The sequence below is a fragment of the Calcarisporiella thermophila genome, assembly GCF_041956535.1.
Source record: "Calcarisporiella thermophila strain CBS 279.70 unplaced genomic scaffold VTP21scaffold_13, whole genome shotgun sequence".
In the NCBI taxonomy this organism is placed as follows: domain Eukaryota; kingdom Fungi; phylum Calcarisporiellomycota; class Calcarisporiellomycetes; order Calcarisporiellales; family Calcarisporiellaceae; genus Calcarisporiella; species Calcarisporiella thermophila.
This window is the reverse complement of record NW_027192203.1, coordinates 721,438-742,941: the sequence shown is the minus strand read 5'-3', so window position 1 is coordinate 742,941 and position 21,504 is coordinate 721,438. Positions and strand designations below refer to the sequence as shown.

The 21,504-nt window shown below is 47.6% G+C and overlaps 7 protein-coding genes across 7 annotated transcripts; 2 read left to right on the top strand and 5 right to left on the bottom strand.

Annotated features, from left to right (window-relative positions):
* Window positions 1–241: 241 nt before the first annotated feature.
* VTP21DRAFT_2239 (uncharacterized protein) lies at window positions 242–2,591 on the bottom strand (the record flags this gene model as incomplete). Its single annotated transcript, XM_069392412.1, has 7 exons — window positions 242–760; window positions 862–1,204; window positions 1,271–1,461; window positions 1,553–1,945; window positions 2,018–2,098; window positions 2,166–2,355; window positions 2,413–2,591. 7 exons carry the CDS (start codon window positions 2,589–2,591, stop codon window positions 242–244), a joined length of 1,896 nt encoding a protein of 631 aa, XP_069250816.1.
* A 585-nt stretch (window positions 2,592–3,176) lies between these two features.
* Window positions 3,177–3,557, top strand: VTP21DRAFT_2238 (uncharacterized protein; the record flags this gene model as incomplete). Its single annotated transcript, XM_069392411.1, has 1 exon — window positions 3,177–3,557. The coding sequence occupies one exon, from the start codon at window positions 3,177–3,179 to the stop codon at window positions 3,555–3,557; it is 381 nt and encodes a 126-aa protein (XP_069250815.1).
* A 706-nt stretch (window positions 3,558–4,263) lies between these two features.
* VTP21DRAFT_2237 (uncharacterized protein) lies at window positions 4,264–6,118 on the bottom strand (the record flags this gene model as incomplete). Its single annotated transcript, XM_069392410.1, has 6 exons — window positions 4,264–4,409; window positions 4,496–4,786; window positions 4,867–5,128; window positions 5,185–5,631; window positions 5,712–5,965; window positions 6,073–6,118. 6 exons carry the CDS (start codon window positions 6,116–6,118, stop codon window positions 4,264–4,266), a joined length of 1,446 nt encoding a protein of 481 aa, XP_069250814.1.
* Window positions 6,119–7,509: 1,391 nt separating this feature from the next.
* On the bottom strand, window positions 7,510–9,151 carry VTP21DRAFT_2236 (uncharacterized protein; the record flags this gene model as incomplete). The annotated part of the gene is made up of 5 exons (XM_069392409.1): window positions 7,510–7,655; window positions 7,737–8,024; window positions 8,111–8,369; window positions 8,439–8,852; window positions 8,936–9,151. 5 exons carry the CDS (start codon window positions 9,149–9,151, stop codon window positions 7,510–7,512), a joined length of 1,323 nt encoding a protein of 440 aa, XP_069250813.1.
* A 681-nt stretch (window positions 9,152–9,832) lies between these two features.
* Window positions 9,833–11,621, bottom strand: VTP21DRAFT_2235 (uncharacterized protein; the record flags this gene model as incomplete). Its single annotated transcript, XM_069392408.1, has 7 exons — window positions 9,833–9,981; window positions 10,072–10,362; window positions 10,441–10,489; window positions 10,555–10,620; window positions 10,695–10,838; window positions 10,931–11,350; window positions 11,412–11,621. The coding sequence occupies 7 exons, from the start codon at window positions 11,619–11,621 to the stop codon at window positions 9,833–9,835; spliced, it is 1,329 nt and encodes a 442-aa protein (XP_069250812.1).
* A 983-nt stretch (window positions 11,622–12,604) lies between these two features.
* Window positions 12,605–16,211, bottom strand: VTP21DRAFT_2234 (uncharacterized protein; the record flags this gene model as incomplete). Its single annotated transcript, XM_069392407.1, has 13 exons — window positions 12,605–12,687; window positions 12,780–13,161; window positions 13,254–13,397; window positions 13,478–13,690; window positions 13,763–13,927; window positions 14,040–14,171; window positions 14,236–14,631; window positions 14,699–14,881; window positions 14,953–15,101; window positions 15,169–15,282; window positions 15,352–15,645; window positions 15,722–16,034; window positions 16,116–16,211. 13 exons carry the CDS (start codon window positions 16,209–16,211, stop codon window positions 12,605–12,607), a joined length of 2,664 nt encoding a protein of 887 aa, XP_069250811.1.
* Window positions 16,212–16,428: 217 nt separating this feature from the next.
* Window positions 16,429–21,157, top strand: VTP21DRAFT_2233 (uncharacterized protein; the record flags this gene model as incomplete). The annotated part of the gene is made up of 12 exons (XM_069392406.1): window positions 16,429–16,600; window positions 16,689–16,804; window positions 16,871–16,954; window positions 17,027–17,194; window positions 17,258–17,640; window positions 17,729–17,840; window positions 17,909–18,325; window positions 18,406–18,610; window positions 18,667–18,973; window positions 19,038–19,259; window positions 19,341–20,794; window positions 20,886–21,157. 12 exons carry the CDS (start codon window positions 16,429–16,431, stop codon window positions 21,155–21,157), a joined length of 3,912 nt encoding a protein of 1,303 aa, XP_069250810.1.
* Window positions 21,158–21,504: the final 347 nt, after the last annotated feature.

Sequence of the window (21,504 nt, the reverse complement as noted above, 5' to 3'; positions counted from 1 at the left end):
CAGACCCAGATAAAAAAGGGACATAGGCCTGCTAAATTTTTTCAGGATAAAACTGCCAACACAGGCCGGTGCCATGGGCCAAGTAACAGAGAGGATATATTTAGAAATGAATAGGATGCCGATAGAACAAGATGAGGTCTCAAATGCGAACAAGAACAACCATCGTAATAACGAGAAAAAACGATAAAGAAAGCAGGCCATCTTCGGTGGCATTACAAAGGAGATATAGAGCAAAAGGCGGCTATTCCCTCTTGAAGACATTCTTCACCAGCACCTCGCCATCTTCGCCCCGCCAAAAATCCGTATTTGTGCTGAACATTTGGTTTCCGAGCCCTTGAACCTTGTCCGACACAGTGGTTTGCCAGCGATCCAGAGCTCCTTGGCGCAACTTATACTCCTCTCTTCGCATTGCTATCTGCGCCTCCTGAGGGATAGCGTGGGTCGCTCGTAATAAAGCTCTTGCCACATAATAGGCGTATTCCGCACCGAGAATGGAAATTACCAGCCCGGTGACTGACATTTGGGAACGATGCTTGGGATTGAAGAGGGCCACTAGAGACGCGTTGACCGTGCTCGAAAACCATGAGAGCACCCCCAGGTTTTCAAGCCATGGGCCAATCGTGTCGACTCGTTGAGGAATGGGACGTCGTGCTCCGCTGCAGAGGAGCAGAGAGACCGATCGAAGCTTGGACCAGTTGTGGAGAAAAGCACAGAGGGGCGTCAATGGCCACACGGTAGAAAATAGAACCACGTATCCAAACTAAGTTTAAAGAGGGTGGTGCCAAGAATAGGGTTAGACTGGCTATCCTATTGCACCTGGCACTATGGCAGTAGTGTCCTGGTCATCGTATCTCCATTTACCTGTGCGGTGATCTCGGTATATTCCTCGTTCAGATCCCATTCCCGTAGGCCGATTTCTCTTTCCACTCTGCGCACAAAATCCCTTTCATTCTCGGTAACTCCCTCCTCTCCCTCTCCAAGCTCCTCCTTCAGCTGTTCTACACCCTGCCACTGCCTTATCGTCGCCTTAAACCCACTGGATGCTATGTGTTGCACGAACTCGGTAAGGACGTGAATGATCGGCCCTGTAAGAACAGAGAACACAAGCTGGGATCGAAGGCGCGAAGTCCCGAGAGAGGGCCTCTGGGTGCGTAGAGGGATATGCGAAAAGAGCCTGGTGATGTAGTTCGTGCACGGGATATATCTAATCGCCCAAATAGTATAGCTTAGTGTAAGTATCAAGTAGAAAAAAAAAGACTGCCATAATTACACCCAAGCGCAAAGTAAGAGTGAGAAATAGCTTGTGAGCACCTTGGTAGTGAAAATTTTCTTCGTGAGATGGTAGTCGTATTCAGATTCAGTTTCATAATTCTCGAGGTCGTTAAAGTGGCGCGCCCATCGCATATAGTACCTTGTCATGGTCGGGACCGTACTTGCATACACAATAGCCGGCATGAACGCCTTGAAGGGACAGAGAAGAAAGAGACATACACCCGACGGTCAATGAGAGGGAGACTAGATATAAAAGAAAAAAAATAAAGGGGCTACTCACAGTTACTTCCTTGAGCGGTCCAGTGTAATACTCTGTCAAGAATATTTGCACAAGATACACCATGGACACGCCCGTGCCAACGAGGGCCGCACTCAAGGCAAGTGCGGGGAGAGTGTAGCAGCGCTTTTTCCATCGCAGCCAGTTTGCATACTTTCCTTCTTTAAATGCCGCGCGTCGCTTTTCAATGCTTTCGCAACGTCTGACACGCCACCTTATGGCCAAGACTTGCTCACGTCGGGACCAGAGCTCGATGAAGACGAGTGACCAGACTACTAGGAATACTGAAAATACAATGGTATATTCAAAACTGAAAGCATAGGCCAGGACGCCAAGAAAAGCGGGGAGCGACAAGCTGAGGGTGTAGCATTGGAGAAAGTCAAAGTATAAGGCCAACTAGCATATACTGGTTAGAAGATTTCATCTCACTTGGTTATGTACAATGAGGAGCAGATTTGAAGTTCATACCTTTTCACCAAAATGGTCCTTTATCATCTTCAAGTCGTCACCATGGAAATATTTTTTGGTGGCGCAATGCTTCAACCATTTCTACAATACAATGTCAGATAAACTTCTCAGTCTGCAGTCTACATGGAATGTACGATAACGACCATACTCGGCTCAACTCTGGATCGTGAAATGCCATAATGCTCTCCACCCCTTCTTTACCCGGGACAATGCCTGCGCCTTGCTCCTGTGGCGGTGCTGTTATTATTCTATAGACAAGTCGCAATTTGTCGGCCTCAGTCAAGTCATCCACACGAACTTCCTCAATGAGCCGTGTTCCACACAGGTAGTCATTGATCCTATACAGCGTCCAAATTAGAGCAGGAGCAGAGGGGCTTGCAGGGCTCATGTCTCACCTTTCTCGCAGCATCTCCTTTCGTAGACGCTCACCCCCGCATCCAACGAACACCATTTTCCAGTCACGCCCTTCCTCGACTCGATGTTCAAGCCCCGCTATCCCTAGTGTTTCAAGAAGGGGGACAGCATCGGCCTCTAGTTTCAGAACAATCACAAAGTAGAACGGCTGGCGTGGCATAGCTAGGGGGAAATCGCGAAGGAAACTGGTCCTCAGGTTGCCGGCCAGACCATGCTGGTTGAAACGCCAAACCGGGCCTTGGTTCGCCACCGGATAAAAGGGGCAATCGGCACGTCACTTGGGCAGAGGCATTATATGGAAGGGCGACGTCACCCGTGCGGGAGAGGCTCAACCGAATCAGCAAGCGGGGTTTCCGCATTTGATCGAGGACGATTTCATTAAGGCCTCCCGCTTTAGGCAGTGCGGGAGATGCGATAATCTCAAACCCGCTAATGGCCGGCGAGCTTTGGAGCGACGCACAGGATGAAATGGAAATTTCTACTTGTCAGCAATCCTGTGAAAGTGAGATTAGCACAAACCTACCTTTCGAAGCCTCCAGCACACTCACGAAAACACCCGCCAATCCAATCGCGTTGGCCTGATGCTCCGGAGATAAAAAAATTCAGAAATGCAACGGGGCTTGCAATTTAAATAGACGCGCTCCATTCCCACCTTGCCTCCTTGTGCTCTTGTCAAAGACCCTCCCAATCTGCCCTGTGCATTTCCCCCTGCATCTCTCGACTCTCCCATCCCCCCATTGCCCCCATGGACTCATGCATCTTCTGCTCAAGCGCCGTCCCAATAGACCGCGCGCTCTACTGCTCGGAGACCTGCGTCCAGCAGGCCGCCAGGCGCCGCTACAATCCTCAGCCTGCATTCCCTGAGCCGCGTCATGCGCCCTTCTCGCAGGCCGACATCTCTCCTCCTCCCTCTCCCTCTTATGCCAAGCCATCAATCCAACGCCAAGCACAGCAGCTCGCCCTTAATCTTGACGATGCACGTGATTTTCGTCGCAACAGTTTTCCTCCCACTCCTTCCCATTCTGCAGACCATTATTTCACAAAGATTAGCGAAGGGGAACCGAACAAGACAAGCGGTGAATCGCTTGCATGGGGACAGATCGACTGTGGGACTTTCGGTGCTTGAAAATAGTTTGTATTGGAAAAAAAAACAACAGAGGCGATTGACGTTGTGCTGTATATATTTATTCTTTATCGCCGTGTTCTTTTGTTATTTTTGTTTTGTAGAAATTTGCTATACTATGCTTATACCGCCCACTCTTCTTTTCTAATTTTATGCCCTTCTTTTTGTCGCATCATATCACGCTGTAATTACCTCTATATTGCATATGCTTTCTTCTGTTATGTTATATCTGCGCTTTCCTATGCCTCATGATTAAACGACGATTTTTTTTTAAAGCTGCCTCTGGACTTGTTGCATTCCCTCCCCTAGAAAATCCCTGCTGACCTAAGCTAATGTGCGCTCAGGCGCAGAACTAAGTTTGTGTTAGTTGTCCTTATTATCCTTGCGGCTCATGCAAGTTTATCGCCCCTATTGTTTAGGACACGCAAGGCCCAATAGCGGTGGGCCAGACTCTTATAGAGTTCGGGATCTTGTCCTCCTATCATCCCCGAGAGGGATTATATCATCTCATTACGCATCCGACTTTATTATTGATATTCACCGATTCATCTTCGGTGAATCATGTACCAAACCTTGTCTGCACTAGCCTCCTCTCCAATTTACTAATACAGCGTATAGATTAATAAATACACAAAATTATAGGCAGGCGGATGGACCTCGTCACATCACGCTCTATCCATGGCTGCCAATGTTGCGGTATCGATGTGTTTCAACTGGCCATCACACACTTCAACATTTCGATCACCGCGGCCAGCATTTCCTCTCCAGAGGGGCGAATTTGACCGGGCGGGAGTAAGAAGCCCTGTTCCCCTTTATCGCGAAGCTCAACCGTGTAGGAGAACGGCACCTTTCCGGCTATGAAAATAAAAGAAGTTAAAGTTCATATGACGCATCAAAGAGGTGTTCAAGAAGAGGGCCATCATTCACGGGCCAACACTCACTATCTGTAGCCCAATCAACGGAACTTCCCGACGCCTGATAAATCGTGGAGCAAATGGGTCCCGCCTGAAAACTCTTGCCGTGGACGGCTTGGAGAGCTTGGACCGCGCGGTTCCCGCACTCCCTTAACTTTCTGTCGTTGGGAGCTACTTTATTGCATGAATAGCCATAGGACCACATCCATAGCTGACTGTAGGCGTGGAAGTCAATGTACACGTAGGCTTTTTTACTTTTAATAAATTCGGCCATGTTTTTGGCTTCAGGCGAAGAGAAGGCGGATGGGCCGTGGTAGGCTAAAAAAGGGAAGAAATGCAGAGAAAACAAAGGTCAATACCAAGGACGATGAAATGGATTTGCGCCCTGGACATCTCACTTTCTTGGCATGGATTATTGGAAGCCCCAGGACCGCCAAAGTCAGTGTCCCAGTTGCGGTTATTGTCCGTCCCGATGCAACGGCTATTGCTATTCGGTTGACGATTTTTGCGCCACATGCGATCGGCCCCCCACGTGTACTTGTATCCATCGGGATTCATGACCGGGATCGCGTAGATATCGAAGTTGTCCACCAGCTGCGTAATCGTCTCGTCTTTGCCGTACAGACCTGCAAATGCATTCATGAGATATGTGGTGACAGCCTAGGGTAAGTAGAAGTAAAGTGATGAGTAAAAGAAGGGGGTGGTGACGCGTGAACGGTGCTACTTGCCGGTGAGATCCACTCTCGAGCGTGCTGTGCTCCATGGAAGATGAATACTTTCTTGGGGTCTTTCCCCTTGATTCTCAGTCCTACCATGTCTCGCCCCTCATGACTCTTACCCGCACTCACCACCTCGGTGATGTTCCCATGGTCGCTGTTAAGTTTTTTCACAAACTGTGCCAGCTCCTCATAGGTATGATAATTGTCAAAAAAGCTAGGGTTAGGGGGGGCAACGGCAGTGGCGGCTTTAAATACGGCCTCTCCCGCGGCTGCAGCCCGGCCTTCAGCCTGGCTCTTGGACCGAAGGATGGCAGCATCTAGGTCGAGAATCTTGACCTTCATTGGAGAACGGATGGCAGAGCGGACTGCAGCATTGAACTCAGGTTGCACTCGAACATCCACTGATCCGATACGAGGCTCGGTCCACTCATCAAGCGAATATTTCTATTGAAGCAGAATATAAAAATAAAACTCTTATTCCATCGTCGCCTTCTTCAGATCTCTTTACGTTGTGTCTACTCTACCTCAATCACTTTAGTCAATTCATCCAGCTCAGTTTGATTGCGTATATTGAACGTCAGCACTTGATGACCTTTATAGGAAACCTGCTTTTCGCTGGAAGGGTTATTGTATTTGTCGAGGACCGACTGTATCTCGGCATCGCTTAGTTCCTGAGAAGACACAATAGAAACGCTACTCATCAGTGTAGCGCCGAGAATTAACGCATTAAAAAACCGCATAACACGCAGGCACAAGAAGTAGTAAAGAGGGGGGTAAACTATAAGGGATAGGGGAGAAGAAGAGGCTCAAGTGAAAGACGAATGAAGAAATAAGGGGATCCGTTTGGAAAGGGATCAGGGAAAAGCGTCTTCCTTTTATACGTACCGTGCCAATCAAAGTGGTTTAGCATTTCAGATTCATATTTGATCATATGAGACGTCAGAGCGCCAAATGGAAAAAAAACAAACTATACCGCGATCCAAGTGGTGCTTTCGGGGTAATATTGAAAGGGGGTGAAGGTAATAATCCAGGTACTCAAGAAAGGCAAACAACATATAGCCAACCCTTTGGTAAGCTAAAGAGCAAACTACGTAATAATGGAATGGTAGTCTAGATTCTATGCCCATCTTCTAGTGTACAAATTTCATAATCGTGACATAAAAGGGACATGGAGGTGGGATTTGTGTTTAATTTCACCTCCAGCCTATAAGTCCGTGTTTCGATTCACTAAATACGTTACGTTAATTTAATTGCAACTATCGGATTCGCCGTGAGCAACCGTGCGCCGAAAGAAAATAGAATCGCTAACCTAGTAACCTAATTCTTGGCAACGAAGGTGGGAGTGTTAACTTTATTTTAGATGCTTTTCTAGTGTAGTTCGCTTGTATTAATGAGAGTTTGGATAATATATAGGGCAAAGCGTTTGGCTCGGTAGCGTTCACTTAGAAATCTAAATAAACCCCATGAGTTACCTAGTAGGCCATTTAGCAGAAATATTGGCATGTTGCTAATTATTCGACCTCAAAATGATCACGACTTTGCTCGCTTAATATTCTATCGAGAATGCATTATTACGAAATTAAGGCAAGTCTTAGAACAGGGATCTGGTATTCTTCTCATTGGAGCCTGGGCTTTTTCTATCTCTTTTGAGTGTGTACCACGATTGGTTCTCTGCACTGGTAGCTAGTCCATCCTGATTTGGTTAGAAACACCCTCTCCAGTTATGAGCCAAGTATCGTGGTAAATTTCAAATAATAAAGCAATGTAGCGGTTACAGGACCCGCCATACCATACTGAGATTCACACATACCTCATTCTGAATAGTTGGGATGATCTGATTTAATTTATTAATGCCTCCCAAGTTTTCTCCTAAATAAGCATGGCTGAGCAGCTGACATTCTAAGCATTTGCCTAAGGTTTGTTGGTAAGTTGAACTGAATTAGTCGGCAATAAGCAGAGAGAGTACTGACGATACACACATTTGCTTTGGAGGAGTGAAGAAGGAGCATGCATTGATTCATATCTCGTATTCATAACTTTTTTTTCTAGTTACACCATTTTGAATCCACAAACTGCGTTGTGGATCATCCCATCGAGAACCAAATATATCGCCGAAAGACAATATGAGTATATTCGGATGATCACCGCTTTGGACAGCTCAAGAAACTTCATCCGGTTCATGAATGACTGTTCTTACCAATTCAAAACATATTTTTCAAGTACATAGTGTATTCCAACACGTAAATAATACACAATAAGAAGATTAAAAACGATAGAGCTTTTGATTGTTCTTTTCTTTAATAGTATATTTTTGTGCGGAATTTAGTTATCCATGACGTATCTTAACAACGCGCTTACACCTGCTAGCGTTTCCTCACCAGATGGGATGATTTGGTTAGCTGGCAATACAAAACCGTATCTACCTTGATCCCGTAGTTCAACAGCGTAAGCGAAAGGCACCTGTCCCTCTATACGCATTTAAGATGTGAGTTGCGTTGTTGCATTAAAGAAGTCGATATGCAAAGTAATTAGTTTGCAAGGGTACTCACTCTCCGTAGCCCAGTCAACTGCGCTTCCTGAGATTTCATAAGGAGAGCAATTGGGTCCCGTCTCGAAACGGCTACCGTGGGTGGCGGCCAGAGCATTCACCGCGAGCTCGGCTCCCTTTTTTAATTTTTCCTCATTCGGAGGTTTTTTACTACAACTATCGCCATAGGACCACATCCATCGCTGGCCGTAAGCGTGGAAGTCAATGTACACGTAGGCTTTCTTACTTTTAATGAATTCGGCCATGTTTTTGGACTCTGGCGATGAGAAGGCGGAGGGGCCATGGTATGCTAAGGAATTAAAGGTATTAAACGAAAAGAGAACATAGTTCTCCTCCAAGGACTATGAAATAGACTTGCGCTCCTGGTCATCTTACCTTCATCGCATGGATCATTGGAAGACCCGGGACCGCCAAATGCTGCATCCCAGTTGCGATCAGTATTCGTTCCGATGCATCGGCTGCTGGGATTCGGTTGACGATTTTTACGCCACATACGATTAGATTGTGTGAACTTATAGCCATCGGGATTCATGACCGGGATTGCGTAGATATCGTAGTGATCTACCAACTGCGTAATGGTCTCGTCTTTGCCGTAGAGGCCTGTAAATGCATCCATTATGTATGCGGTGACAGCCTTGAGTTTGAGGGAGACAAAACGAGATTAATAAAGGTTGGATTGTATCGCTTTACAAGGGGCGTTTACCGGTGTGAGCCACTCGCGAGCGTGCTGTGCTCCATTGAAAATGAATACTTTCTTGGGATTTTTCCCCCTTATTCTCAGTCCTATCATATCTCGTCCCTCATAGCTCTTACCCACACTCACCACCTCGGTGATGTTCTTATAATCGTTGTTGAGCTTTGTCACAAACTGTGCCAGTTCTTCATAGTTATGATAACTTTTAGAAAAGTCGAGATTGGGGAGACCGGGTGTGGTGACAGATTTCCTTAACTGAGCATCTGCTTGGCGGTTTGAAAGGAGAATAGCCTCGCCTAAGTCTGGTATTTTGACCTTGACTGGAGAGCGAACGGAGGAGCGGACAGCAGTAATGAATTCAGGCTGCACTCGCACATCCACAGGACCAATATGAGGCCTTGTCCATTCATCAAGTGAATATTTCTATGTAGATTGATTTGGAAAGGTGAAGCTGATAAACGACCTAATTCGCAACTCTTCAAAATATATCCTCATTACTATTTTACCTTGATCACTTTGGTTAATTCCTCCAACTCAGCTTGATTCCTTATGTCAAAGGTCAAAACCTGATGGCCTTTAAAGGAAAATTGTCCCCCGAGAGGAGGGTTACGTTCTTTTTGGAGGATCGACTGTATTTCGGCTCCACTAAGGCCTTGGGAGAACCCCAAAGACACGGCACTCAAGAGAGAAGCCACGAGAATCAACGCTTTACAAAATCTCATAATATAAATGAGATAAAATCAAGTAACAACGGTATGAAATAGGTGCAATATGTCTAGGAAATAAGAGAAATAGAATGAATTCAATGGGCGGGTTGGACGGTAGCGGGAAATTGGGCTGCATCCTTTTAAAAAGGTCGCTGCCCATAAAAACTTAGGTTTTTCATTTTAAAGTAGTGTTTGACGATAAGGCACAAAGAACGGAAGTAGACATAATACCAGGGGAAAAAGACAAGTTTTCAGCCAGACTCTCAAAACTTAAAGTATTTCGTAGGTAATAATGAAAGAGAACACCCTCTAAGTGCCAATTTTAATGAGCTTGTTTCGTAATCGTTACATAAGGGAATTTAAAGGGGTTTGTGGCTAATCTTATTTTTGGCAGTTCAGCCTGGATTTTCAGGCGCTTTCGACCGAGGTGGCATTCAATCACACCCATGGCTTCCCCATTGCTTACACAATGCAAGGAGAACCTTATCACGTGAATCCAAATTTTTTCCACGAAGGTTTCTGGTGATGCGAACTAGAAAGTAAGTTTGAGGAGAAGGGGGCGGAGCCTCCGTGCAAATAGCATTGCCAATGTAAATGAACTCTTACTTTTATTTACTAAATTCGAGCATATAGTTATACAAATAACACGAGTTAAGAGAAAAGACCAGGCTTTTCTTGGTATAGGGGGGGGGGGAATTATCTTGTGCCAAGAGCGTATTCCAACAAGGTCAAAATGCCCTCAAGGGTCTCCTCACCCGACGGAATGATTTGGTTAGCCGGGAGAACGAAACCGTATCTTCCCTTATCACGGAGTTCAAGGGTGTATGGATAGGCAACTCCAGCTTCTATATGGAGGGGAATAGAGAGCAGACGAGTTAGAGAAGCCGGCCACTATGGTTTCTTGTTTTAGAAACAAATGTGAGAAATAAACTCACTGTCCACGGCCCAGTCGACAGTACTTCCTGACGCTTGGTAGATGGTGGTACAGATGGGCCCAGAAGTGAATTGTGTTCCGTGGACTGACTGCAATGCCTGGGCAGCCCTTCGGCCAGCTTTTTCGATATTGGCTCCATTGGGTGGAGTTCCGCTGCACTTGTAACCGTACGGCCACATCCACAGCTGACTGTAGGAGTGGATGTCGAAATAGACATGGGGCCTCTTCGCCGAGATGAACTGGGACATCGCCCTGGCTTCAGGGGAAGAGAAGGCAGAGGGGCCGTGGTAAGCTAGAAATTTTGGAAAATACAGGTTGGGTTAACACATATGCGACGGAGAAGAGGAGAAAACGGGAGGCATTGATTTACTTTCGTCACATGGGTTGTTTGAAGCACCGGGACCGCCAAAGCCAGCAGCCTGAATAAATTTAAAAATGAGTTTCCCAGGACTTTTAGTTTTAAATATAAGGTCTGCGTATTTACCCAATTACGGTTAACATCGGTACCAACACAGCTGCTACCGCCGTTGGGTTGTCTGTTCTTCCGCCACTATTCAGTGCAAAAAAGGCGGTTACAACTTTGGGAAACGCTTCAACCCATTTGAATGAAAAGCAAGTACTCACCATACGATTGCTTTGTGTGAAAACGTAGCCATCAGCATTCAGGATAGGGAATACGTATGTGTCGTAGTTGTCCACAATATTGGTGATGCGTTGGTCTTTTCCGTACAGACCAGCCAAAGCGTTCATGAGATAAGCGACAGTGGCCTAAATAACACAAAATAAAAAGGGTAGCACATGCAATTGAAAATCTTGTTAGCTTCATGACGCTAGCTCCTTCTAATATGCTTGCGATTTACCGGAGTAATCCATTCACGGGCGTGGATACCTCCATGGATGATGAAGGTTTTCTTGGCATTCTTGCCCTTGATTCTCAACCCGGTAATGTCCCTGTTCTCGTATGTCTTTCCTGCGCTCACCACCTCCGTGATGCTAGCGTAGTCAGCGTTCAACTTCTTGATGAAGTTTTGGTGTTCAGCAAGATTTTTGTAGCTCTTGAACCAGTCCAAGTTCGGGGGGGCTGCAGCCAACACCTTAGACTGGGGGCGGAGTTCCTCTGTACTGGGCTTGGCCTCTTCCTCGATGGCAGCACCCAGATCGGCAATCTTGACCTTGAGGGGTGAACGGACGGCCTTCTTGAAGGTTTCACTAAGCTCAGGAGGAATGCGCAAGTCAACCTCGCCAATCTTGGGGTGAGACCACTCGTCGAGGTGGTATTTCTACGAGGTAAGCAGAGGTCAGCCCAAATGTCCAAGAATTTTATCCACTGGGCCCACAAACCTGGATCGTGCGAACAAGGGTATCGAGTTCTGCCTGGTTGCGCACCTCCACGGTCACGACTTGATGGCCCTTGAAGGAGAGGGGCTTCGATGGCTTGTTGAACTCGAGAAGCGCTTGGTCAGCCTGGGTGTCCTGCACCTGCGCTTCTTGTTGAGCAGCGGTGAGGGTGAGCATCACCGCTGCAAGGAGGAGTGCGTTAAAGATCTTCATACTGTGTCCTATGTGTGGTTGAGGGTGGGGATGGCGGTTGGAGAAGTCGAGGAGAGGAGAGAGGAGAGAGGCCTGAATTCAATTCGAGGGTAGAGCGCGAAGAAGAAAGCCAGGCAAGCCGTATTTATAGTCCCAAGGAAGAGGGTGTATGTCCAGTTCGAATCTAATTTGTAGCATCATTTTATTCAACCATGGCCAGCATTATGAAATCTAACAACCGTAATTTCACAGACCGTCAAGATTATGTAAGTTTTTTAGTTGGTACGATCGGCTAATTAATCTTGTACCAAAATTTCTTAGCAAGTGATAAAATACGACGCTGTATGTGCAAGGAGAGAATTAAACAATAAGTTACCCGAAAGTATGACCTTGACCTCTCCCTTCATTCTCCCCTCCGTCCCCCCCTTCTGTCTTTAAATATTGAGCAGTTGTCTATATGCAAAGACCACGTAATAATGAGGATGAAACTTATTAGGTCTGGAGAAACCTTTGGATCTGGAGAAACTTGGTAAAGCGGAACAAACTAGGGGAGTCTCGGGGAGGCTTATGGCGATGATGCCTTCACTCCCCCTCCTCCCCCTGCAAAAGCCTTCCTTTTGAGACACTCTACCATATACGGTTCGATGTATGTAGTCATATCGCAGTGTGCTACATTTGTCCTACTTGGTCAAGTGATCTTGCTCCTCCTCCACCCAAATCCTCTGTCAACGCGATGCCACAATTAGGTTAACTTTGCACAGTTGACCTAATTTTTACTCGCAATCATCCGCGAAAATGATTTTATTAGGCAAATCAAATCAAATTCTCTTCCAAAAGAGCTAATTAAATAAATTAAAAAATAATCTTTATAGAGAAGCAAAAACATTTACAAAAGGAATCTCTGAAAGCCCCATGAGTGAATATGTCATGAAAACAGCGTTGATGTAAGATGAGGGGATAAGAAGTCATGGAAGGAAAGACGAGAGAAACAGAAGATGCACAAATTACTTGGGTCGATGCGCCTTTGGTAACTTTTTGCTATCCTTCAAATTGTCTAAATCCTGCTCCTTGTAGTAATGCGGCGCCACTGTTAAAAAAATTTGCATTTTAGATTAATATCTATCATTACATAAAAAAAGGGCGCACCTATGCGCCCAGAAAGCCTATTTGAGTTCTTACCCTCCATTAGCCATTCCGGCTTGATTTCCATGACTTGGCGCATGTACTCTTTCGACGTGAGCACAAGCTCAAAATAGAGCACCCAGCGGGGGTTCACCTGGAATAGGGAGCTCGACGGATGGATGTTGACCGTGCGCGCGTTCTTCACGGTGCGATAGGAGTCCCCCGACTTTTGGAGGCGTGCGGCATTGAAGAAGAACCCTGAGGTAATTGCTTTTTGAATTGGAGTGATATCTGCCGGATCTGGGTTCGACATTGATGCAATTTCAACGCGATCAAGTAAGCCAACCAGTTGATCACGGACATCGCGCGCACGGGACATGGAGCGATGCTGGATAAAGTTTTGAGCACACCATTCCTTTGAAAACCCCGACTCCACCCACTACGACAATATGAAATTATAATAGAGTTAGTATATATCAAGTTTGTTTTGTTTTTGTTTTTGCTCCTGTTTTTTCCCCCCTTTTCCCTTACCTCATTCCATATATTCAGCAGAGTCAAGTGATCCCCGCCGGGCCGGACAAGATACTGGCGCATCTTATCTGCCTCCAGCTTCTTCTCCTTAGGCCGATAAAAGATCGAGTTCTGTACCGATAACATTGCCACGATGGAAAGTATCTAGAGGGGGGGAGGGTAAACCAGAGTTTAGCACACCACGGTTTGAAGTGCCCACCGAAACCTTGACTGAATTTAATTACCTCTTCGGAGCACTGGTATTTCTCCGATGCGATCAAAGTTTTCGCCAGCATAGGTTCCATGGGAAATTCCGCCATCCTCCGTCCCAGCTTAGTGAGCTCGCCGCGATCGTTGAGCGCGCCAAGGGCATAGAGTTGGCTCAGCGCCTGGGCGAGTGCATTAGGGGAGGGCGGGTCCATAAAGTCGAATTCAACCAGGTCGTGGATTCCTAAACTCTACATGTAAAACACAGAACATTGAATCGGGGCTCTTCCTTCTCTCCTCTGGATTTCACAAGCTTCACGTACCTTCAATTGTAGTACCACGGTGGCCAGATTGGAGCGCTGAATTTCAGGAATCGTATTCTCCTCGAGTTCGTTATAAAAGGCCCATTTGGTAAAAAGGCGGAATGCCTTACCAGGTCCGACACGGCCGGCCCTTCCGGCACGTTGGTTGGCGGAAGCACGAGAGCACTAATTTGTATTACCCAGAATAATTAAGTTAATGATATAGACATATAAGCATACGGATATACAGGTATACAGGTGCAGCTTAGTAGGCATTACATAAAAGTAGTGCACTTACCGGTGTAATGACGAGCGATTCAAGGCCTGATTGGGGGTTAAAGCATTTCTGCTTCTGGAATCCCGGATCAATCACAAACGAGACTCCATCGATGGTGATGGAGGTCTCTGCGATATTGGTCGCTAACACCACCTGCAGGAGGAAAAGAGAATTTAATGCCTATAGTATGAGCCAATCACATGAGATTTTGAATTACCTTTCGCGCTTCTTTTGGGGTTGGTTCGAATATTCTGCTCTGCATATCAGAGGGTAGAGTCGAATAGATCGGGCAAATGATCAATTCGCGAATCTTCTTGCCCAGCTTGCGGCATGCATGTTCTAGAGCGGCCTGGGCGGCCTCGATCTCCTCCTGCCCCGTCAGAAACACAAGGATATCGCCGGGGGCGGGAGTGACGTGGATCTGTAGGACTGTGGTGACGGCGGCTGCAAGATAATTTGCCTCTGGAGCCGAGGTATAATGAATTTGTACAGGATAGGGCCGCCCAGGAATATTGAAAATGGGGGCGTTGTCGAAGTATTCGGAAAATTTTTGTGCATTCATGGTTGCCGAGGAGATCAGCAGCTTGAGATCTTTTCTGTACCGAGCAATATCCTGGAAGTTGCACACCATGGTTAGAATATTTGGAAATGCGACGGCTGAAAGAATTCAACGAAATTACCTTAACAAGTCCAAGTACGATATCCGTGTGTAAGGTTCGTTCATGAGCCTCGTCAATGATCAGTGCGCTATACCCGCCAAGATCAGGCTCTGTAAGAAATTCGCGCAGAAGCATACCATCCGTCATGTACTTGACGATGGTATGCTCTGAAGTGCAGTCCTCAAACCGGATGGCATATCCGACCTGAATATTCAAGACAAAAATCAGCTTTGAGTACAGCAATGAAGGGTGGACCATAGCCAATGAAGATTTACCTCAAAACCCAGCTTAACCCCCATTTCCTCAGCAACACGACTCGCAACACTCATTGCAGCAACACGACGCGGCTGCGTGCAGCCGATTTTCTTCCCGCCCTTCGTGAATCCGGCTTCGTATAAATATTGTGGTATTTGCGTTGTCTTGCCTAAATTTCAAGGGAAAAAAATAAATATGCGTCAAAGGGAAAATGTCACCCAATTAGACGAACTTACCCGAGCCAGTCTCCCCCACGATAATCAGTACTTGGTGGTCCTCGAGAGCGTCCAGCAGAGGTTGACGATAGGCATAGATGGGCAGTGATTTTCGCACTTCTTGAATTGATAAAACTAGAGAAAGGTAAACTATGGTAAGTCTCCAAGAGTATAAGGGAAAATTTTAAGCAACAAGCGTCTTACATTTCCGCTCGGCTTCATCGATTTGTTTTATGAACTGCTCGTTTTTGTCGTCCTTAAGATGCTCCAAAGTGTCTGTAAGAATAAATTCAATTTGTTGATCTTTATCGAACACAAAGTCGTAGGCATCTTCTTCCGCAGCGCGATCAAGCGCCCCGACTTGGATTAGCGATTTTTTAATTTGATCTGCTTCCCATTGCTCACGCTCTGAGACGAACTTGGTTTCCTCCTCGTACTTCTGGTAAAGTGCGGCCTCCTTTTTTTTGCGATCGATCTTGCCCTTTTCCGTGATATAATCTGTTTTAGAGGAGCAAACAATATAGCATGATTAAATACGATCAGAAAAGTAGCTAATCACTCCATTAAACAATACCTTCAGGCATGGTATAAGCATCTATTTTGTCATCGATCTGCAACCGTTCTTTCGCTAGCCTCAGCACCTCTCTATTATATTCGTGCGCCTTGCGTTCTCGCCTGGAGATCTTCTGGTCACGGAAGAGATACTCTTCATCTTGAACCCGGGCCTCCAACAGCTCCAACTGCTGCTGCTCACGTTTTTTGAGATATTCTTGGCGCGAACGCTCGCGCATTGAAGGCATAGCCGCCCGACGTGCTTCTACGTCATCGGCTAATAATCGTCTTCTTTTCGAGTCAGATTCACTCTTGGACGATAAATCCTCGACGATCTAGAGGGAGTTTCAAGCATAATCCCATTAGGCTGTGAAGACAAGAGCTTATGAAAATAAACTGATCCTTGTTATACTTACTTTCTTAGTCTTGTCCTTGTCCTTTTGCCGCAATCTTTCGGCGAATTCATCTCGTTCTTTAAGGTCGCGAAGCCGCTCGTCTGAATCTTCTGCCATGATCCTTGGTTAAGTGAATGGAAAGTAGGCCAAGGTGGAAATAATGATGCAGAAAAGAGTCGTTAATGGGACTGCTAAAAACATCAGACAGTGCTGAAACCTCAAAATTGCTGCGTCTAACAAAACGCGTGCAAGTGGGCTCCATTGCCATTGCGTTCATCTGAAATTTTGAAGAGGAAAAGAGCACAACTCACCGTATTTTGTCTACAGATTCGCAATGATGGGCTCATCGTTTGCGTCCATCGCTTCGCATGCACAGATCCGCGTGTTACTTGTGCCCGTGGGGCCCATTAAATATGCAACCTTCAAGAAGCATGCCACACTGGTACAGACTTTCAATAGCGTACGATTGGGGGACGTGACCCCCGATCTGAAGAAGGGAGCCAATGGTAAGTTTATTGTCCTATTGGTTTGCGCATTGTTATCATCTTTCGGTTTTCAGATTTGCTAATTCTTTTCATTGCTTCGGATTGGAAGCTATGTTCAGCTCTCAGGTGTTCCAAGAAGGGCAACTCCACTTTAATTTTGTCTCACAATACTCGACTGAGCAAGCTTATCTCGAGGAATTTCAAATGCATAGACGAATATATGGGGTGGGTCAATGAGAATGTCTTGCTGATCACTTCATTTGTTTTAATCAATATGTTTTTCAATATAAGGTCATCGGGATAATGGATTGTCAGGAATGGAAGGAGAAAGACATGAGCGAAGGTTTCAAGCAATTTTCCCAGGATCTCTCAAAGGTGAAGATATCTGTTACAGTATTGGAGCACACCGGCCCAAATTAACGAGCTTTACTATTTCCGTATTCTCAGTACCCGACGGTGCTGGTTAGCCGCTGTTTTGCATTTGATCCATTAGAGAACCAGCCAGATACGACCAAAGGCCTTGTTATGATACCCAACTTTGGAGATATGTCTTTTTACATGAGTACCATGATGTGCGATTTCGCTAGCAGCATGTTGACCGAATTCGGCAACTTGGTATTGGATTATCATTGTCACAAAAAAATGAATATGGCATTCAATAATACTGGCTTTTTCTAGGCCGCTGACATTGACAAGCGACAAATTATCGAATCCCCGCAGGCACGGTACTCTGGATACATGTCACTAGCCGTTCCTCGCCCTGCTTCAAGAAACTCAATGCATTCCTTCAATCCGCCTGATATGCAGCCATCAGTGCCTCAACCAGCCAAAACCTCCCTCAGTAGCAAGAAGGATGTAATGCCCGAGCGTCCAGAACACTTCGAGTCCACCTATCCCGCCTTGCGTTCACCCTCTATCGCCTCCACCCTCTCACCCACTTCCAACCTAAGCATGGCCACATCGGCTGAAGCAAAAGTTCGCAAACGGACACCAGCACGTGGCATGAAATTAATCGCCGATCTGTATTTGCTATCGGGACGGCTGCCTGACGCAGTCACCAGGTATTAATAGAGTGGAATGACCAGAGCGGATATCGCATAGAAAAAACAATAATCTAATACGACGTTTATTTAACTGTTTGACTCACAGCTATACAACTTGCATAGAGCTGCTGAAATCCAATTCTGACTATCTATGGCAGGCGAGCGCACTAGAAGGCCTCTGCTGCGCCTATTTTATGGCCGAATGTCTGAACTTGACTGTAAGTGTAACTTCGAATCACGTGCACTTTGAATGTTCCGTTCACATCTCCATCCCTCTTTTCTCAAGCATTTAATCACCAATCCTGCTCCCGGTCAAGCGGGCACTCCGGGAAGCCCTTCAGTCTCCATACCTGGCCATTCTTCAAAGCCCCTCCTGATTGACCTTCCCGAAAAGTATGCCACTATCATGCAACTCTTGACTAAATATACGACGTCATCTGGCGCGGTACCTTGTCCGTCGATGATTCCCATCGAGGCCTATCTTAAAATTGCGCGATTTCTTGCCACGGTGTGGTGGTGTGACGGGTGGAACGAGAAATCCATGAGCATACTGCTGGGCAACGTTAGCGCGAGAGAAGACGCGACCCCGCAGGCCCCCCCCAAAATTTGGAGCCGTAAGTGTGGCGTTTCGAGGCCCGATATTGCTTCCTGGGTGATGCGTGCATGGAATTTCCCGATGGATGACTTGACTCTCACGGAGCAGGTTGGTTCGAGCTGCCATTGACGGCCATCTCTAGGATGACGGCTGACTCCTTTATGCAACCTGTGCTTTCTCCCCTTTAGATCCAAATAACCACCGTCATGGCTTCCATCATGTCTTTTATCGGATACCCGCGCAAACACGCCTTCTTCTTGCGACAAACGGCGCTGCTGGTATTGCCCTTGCTCTTTGAGGCTCGAATGGCATCATCCCAATCATTCGCGGGGATCTCGGATCGAGGTATCCTCGAGTGTCTCAAGAAACTGTGCAGTACCTATGGAATCGAGGGTGAGTGGCTGGTATCCTTCGCCACTGGTCGGCGATCTAATGAATCAGAGGTTTAGATTTAGGAGATGAGGCCAATAACCCGTACGGCTTGGACGCCGATTTTTCCAAGGGATGGCCAGAGCTGCAAGTCGATGTCCTGCGAGAATGTATCACGGTATCCGAGGCACTCTCCGACTACCCCTCCATGCTAAGCTACACCGCCACCCTTCTACGCAAGTTCTACCGATATTTGCCCAAAGACGAGCAGGTTCGACTCGCCACCTCTGTCCCGCGGATCGTCTCCGCCATCAGAAAGGATGGCAAGCCCGGCACGGATATAAAATATTGGGGGTATAACATGGTCGCCTCGATCGAGGTTTGCATGTAAGTATCCTTTGCGAATCCTACTTTCAGCCCAACCATAGTGAATTTCGAATCTTCCGCACAGGCAACCCCAACACCTAATCCCATTCCCGCACGCTGGCCGTGCCTTTGCCAATCAAGGGGGCGCCGTTGCTGAGGGCAGCACAGATCCATTTATTTATAATCCATTCAGCAAAAAGAAGGATACCGAGCAGATCATCTTGGTGGCGAACGAGATGTCTCAGTTTACGGTGACCCTGATCAATCCTTTTGCCTACGACCTTGACGTCCAATCCCTCACCCTTAGGTATGGCCCCTCCCCCCTCTACTGAGTGGACTTCATTTTGAATCTGCCTTGTACTGATGATTCTTCTGTTCTGCACCGTAGTACGTCAGGTGCTAAGTTTGAGGCGGTACCACTGTCAGTCCTCGTCCCGGCATCGAGTTTTATGGCAGTCCAACTCTCGGGCACGCCATTAGAGGCGGGTGAGCTGGATATTCGAGGCTGTCTAGTACGAGTGGCTGGATGCACCGAGCAAGAGTTTCCTCTGCCATCCCCAACGCAAACGGAGGTTTTGCACAACAGGGGAGCCACCAAAATCAAGAAGAACGGCCTGGATTCCCTGGTGTCCACGGGCGAGCCTCCCGCCAACCGACCCAGCCAAGAGCTGCAACCCCTCAAAGTGTCGGTGGTTCCCAAGCAGCCGCTTGTCAAGATCGCATCCACCTCGCTGCTCCACGGGGCAATAGATCTGTTCGAGGGAGAGACCACCAGCCTGCGAATCACTCTGGAGAATGCCAGCTCCACCCCGGTCGACTTTGTTGGGTTCTCTTTCTTCGACTCTACGACGGTAAACGCGCCTGTGATCACGCCTGAGATCCCCCCGGAGGATATCTACGAACTGGATCTTTTCACCAAGGGAATCCACGCTCTGTCCTGGGAGGGGCCGGCCAGCCCGACCCAAAAGGACGCGACCAGCATTGCGCGCAAGGTGTCGATCCCACCGGGTGGGACGTGGGATGCCGTGGTCAACGTGTTCGGTAAGCGGGGATGCACGAGCGCCTCCATCCAAATCGACTACGGATACATGGAGAGGGAGGAGGAGGGGAACGTTGCCCCCACCTTCTACACTCGCCGGCTGTTTCTCCCCTTCTTGATGACGGTGCACCAAAATCTGGAGGTGGCACAGTTCGACCTGGCTTACCTGGGGGTCGACCCGTCGCTCTCCGAGCACGGGGCCAAGCTCCAAGGCGCCACCGAGGGCTCCGATACGGAATCGCTGCTTATCAAGGCGTGGCAGCACAACGGAAGGGAGAGCGAGTGCTGTCTCATGACCCTGGATGTCAAGAACATTTGGTCTCGGGCCATGGACGTGAGCTTCCGGGTCGCCGAGGCGGAGGAGGACTTTGCGTGCTCCAAGGTCTCCATAGAGCCCGATGCCACCAAACGCATCGTGCTCCCCCTACCGCGGATATCCCTCTCCGTCGAGGAGGTGTCTCGCCCCATTCCGACCTTTGAGCAGAACAAGCAGTTTGTGGTGTCTGCCACGCGGTTCAGCGAGGAGCAGGAAAAGCATCGCCGCGAGCAGTTCTGGTACCGCGAGGCCCTGCTGAAACGCCTGCAGATGAGGTGGCACTGCCCCTCCACCAAACGTTGCGGCACCGTTTTCCTTCGGCCGATGGTTCGATTCTTGCCCCATCACCTCGAGACGCTCAAGCGTCCTGCGGTGGAGATGGTCGCGAGTGCGGAGGGCAGTCACGTACGAAGGGTGGGCCCGAAGGAATTCCAGTGTGAGGTGGACACCTTTGTGTCGCTGTCGATTGGCGTGGTGAATCGGCTCAGTGAGTGATTTTTGTCCTCTTTTTTTTCCTTTTTTTTTTGTCATGGAGGGACGTCGCGTGGATACTAATGCGTTGCGATGATCCACCCTAGGCACCGGTGCGCGCTTCTGCGTCCGACTTCTTCCCGTGCAAACCAATTATATTGGGGCAAAAGACCCCGCTCTGGGGGACAAGCTGCTGTACCAGGGGGTGCTGCAAGCGCCTCTGTCGGAAGTTCAGCCTGGGGACACCGTATACCACCACTTGCAGTTATGTTGTATCTCGTGCGGCCGGTTCAAGATCCTGTACCACGTGGAGAATCTCGATACCGGGCAGATCTATACGGATCATGAGCAGATTGTATTGGAGGCGGTCCAGCCATGAACATTTGTGTTTAGTTGTGTAGTTTTTTTTTTTGGAATTTATCTCTCCCCTCTTCCTCCTCTCCCTCTCCGCCGCCCCCCTACTCCACCACCCTCTATTTTCCTAATGCGAATGTGTGAAAGCTATTTTCTGTGTATATCGTCTTCTTTACTATCGCCCTTTATTAAAAATATACGTGATCATCCCCCAGTATCGATGTCCAAAACTGTCCATGGCGTGCGAGAGTGAAGTTGAAGGGCCAAGGCCCAAGTTTGAGGATATAGGGTACCAAGGTTCTATAGCTCTGTCTACGACTTGAATCCTGGTTCAAAGCTCAATGGAAATTGCAGGGTGTGGAAAACAGCTTC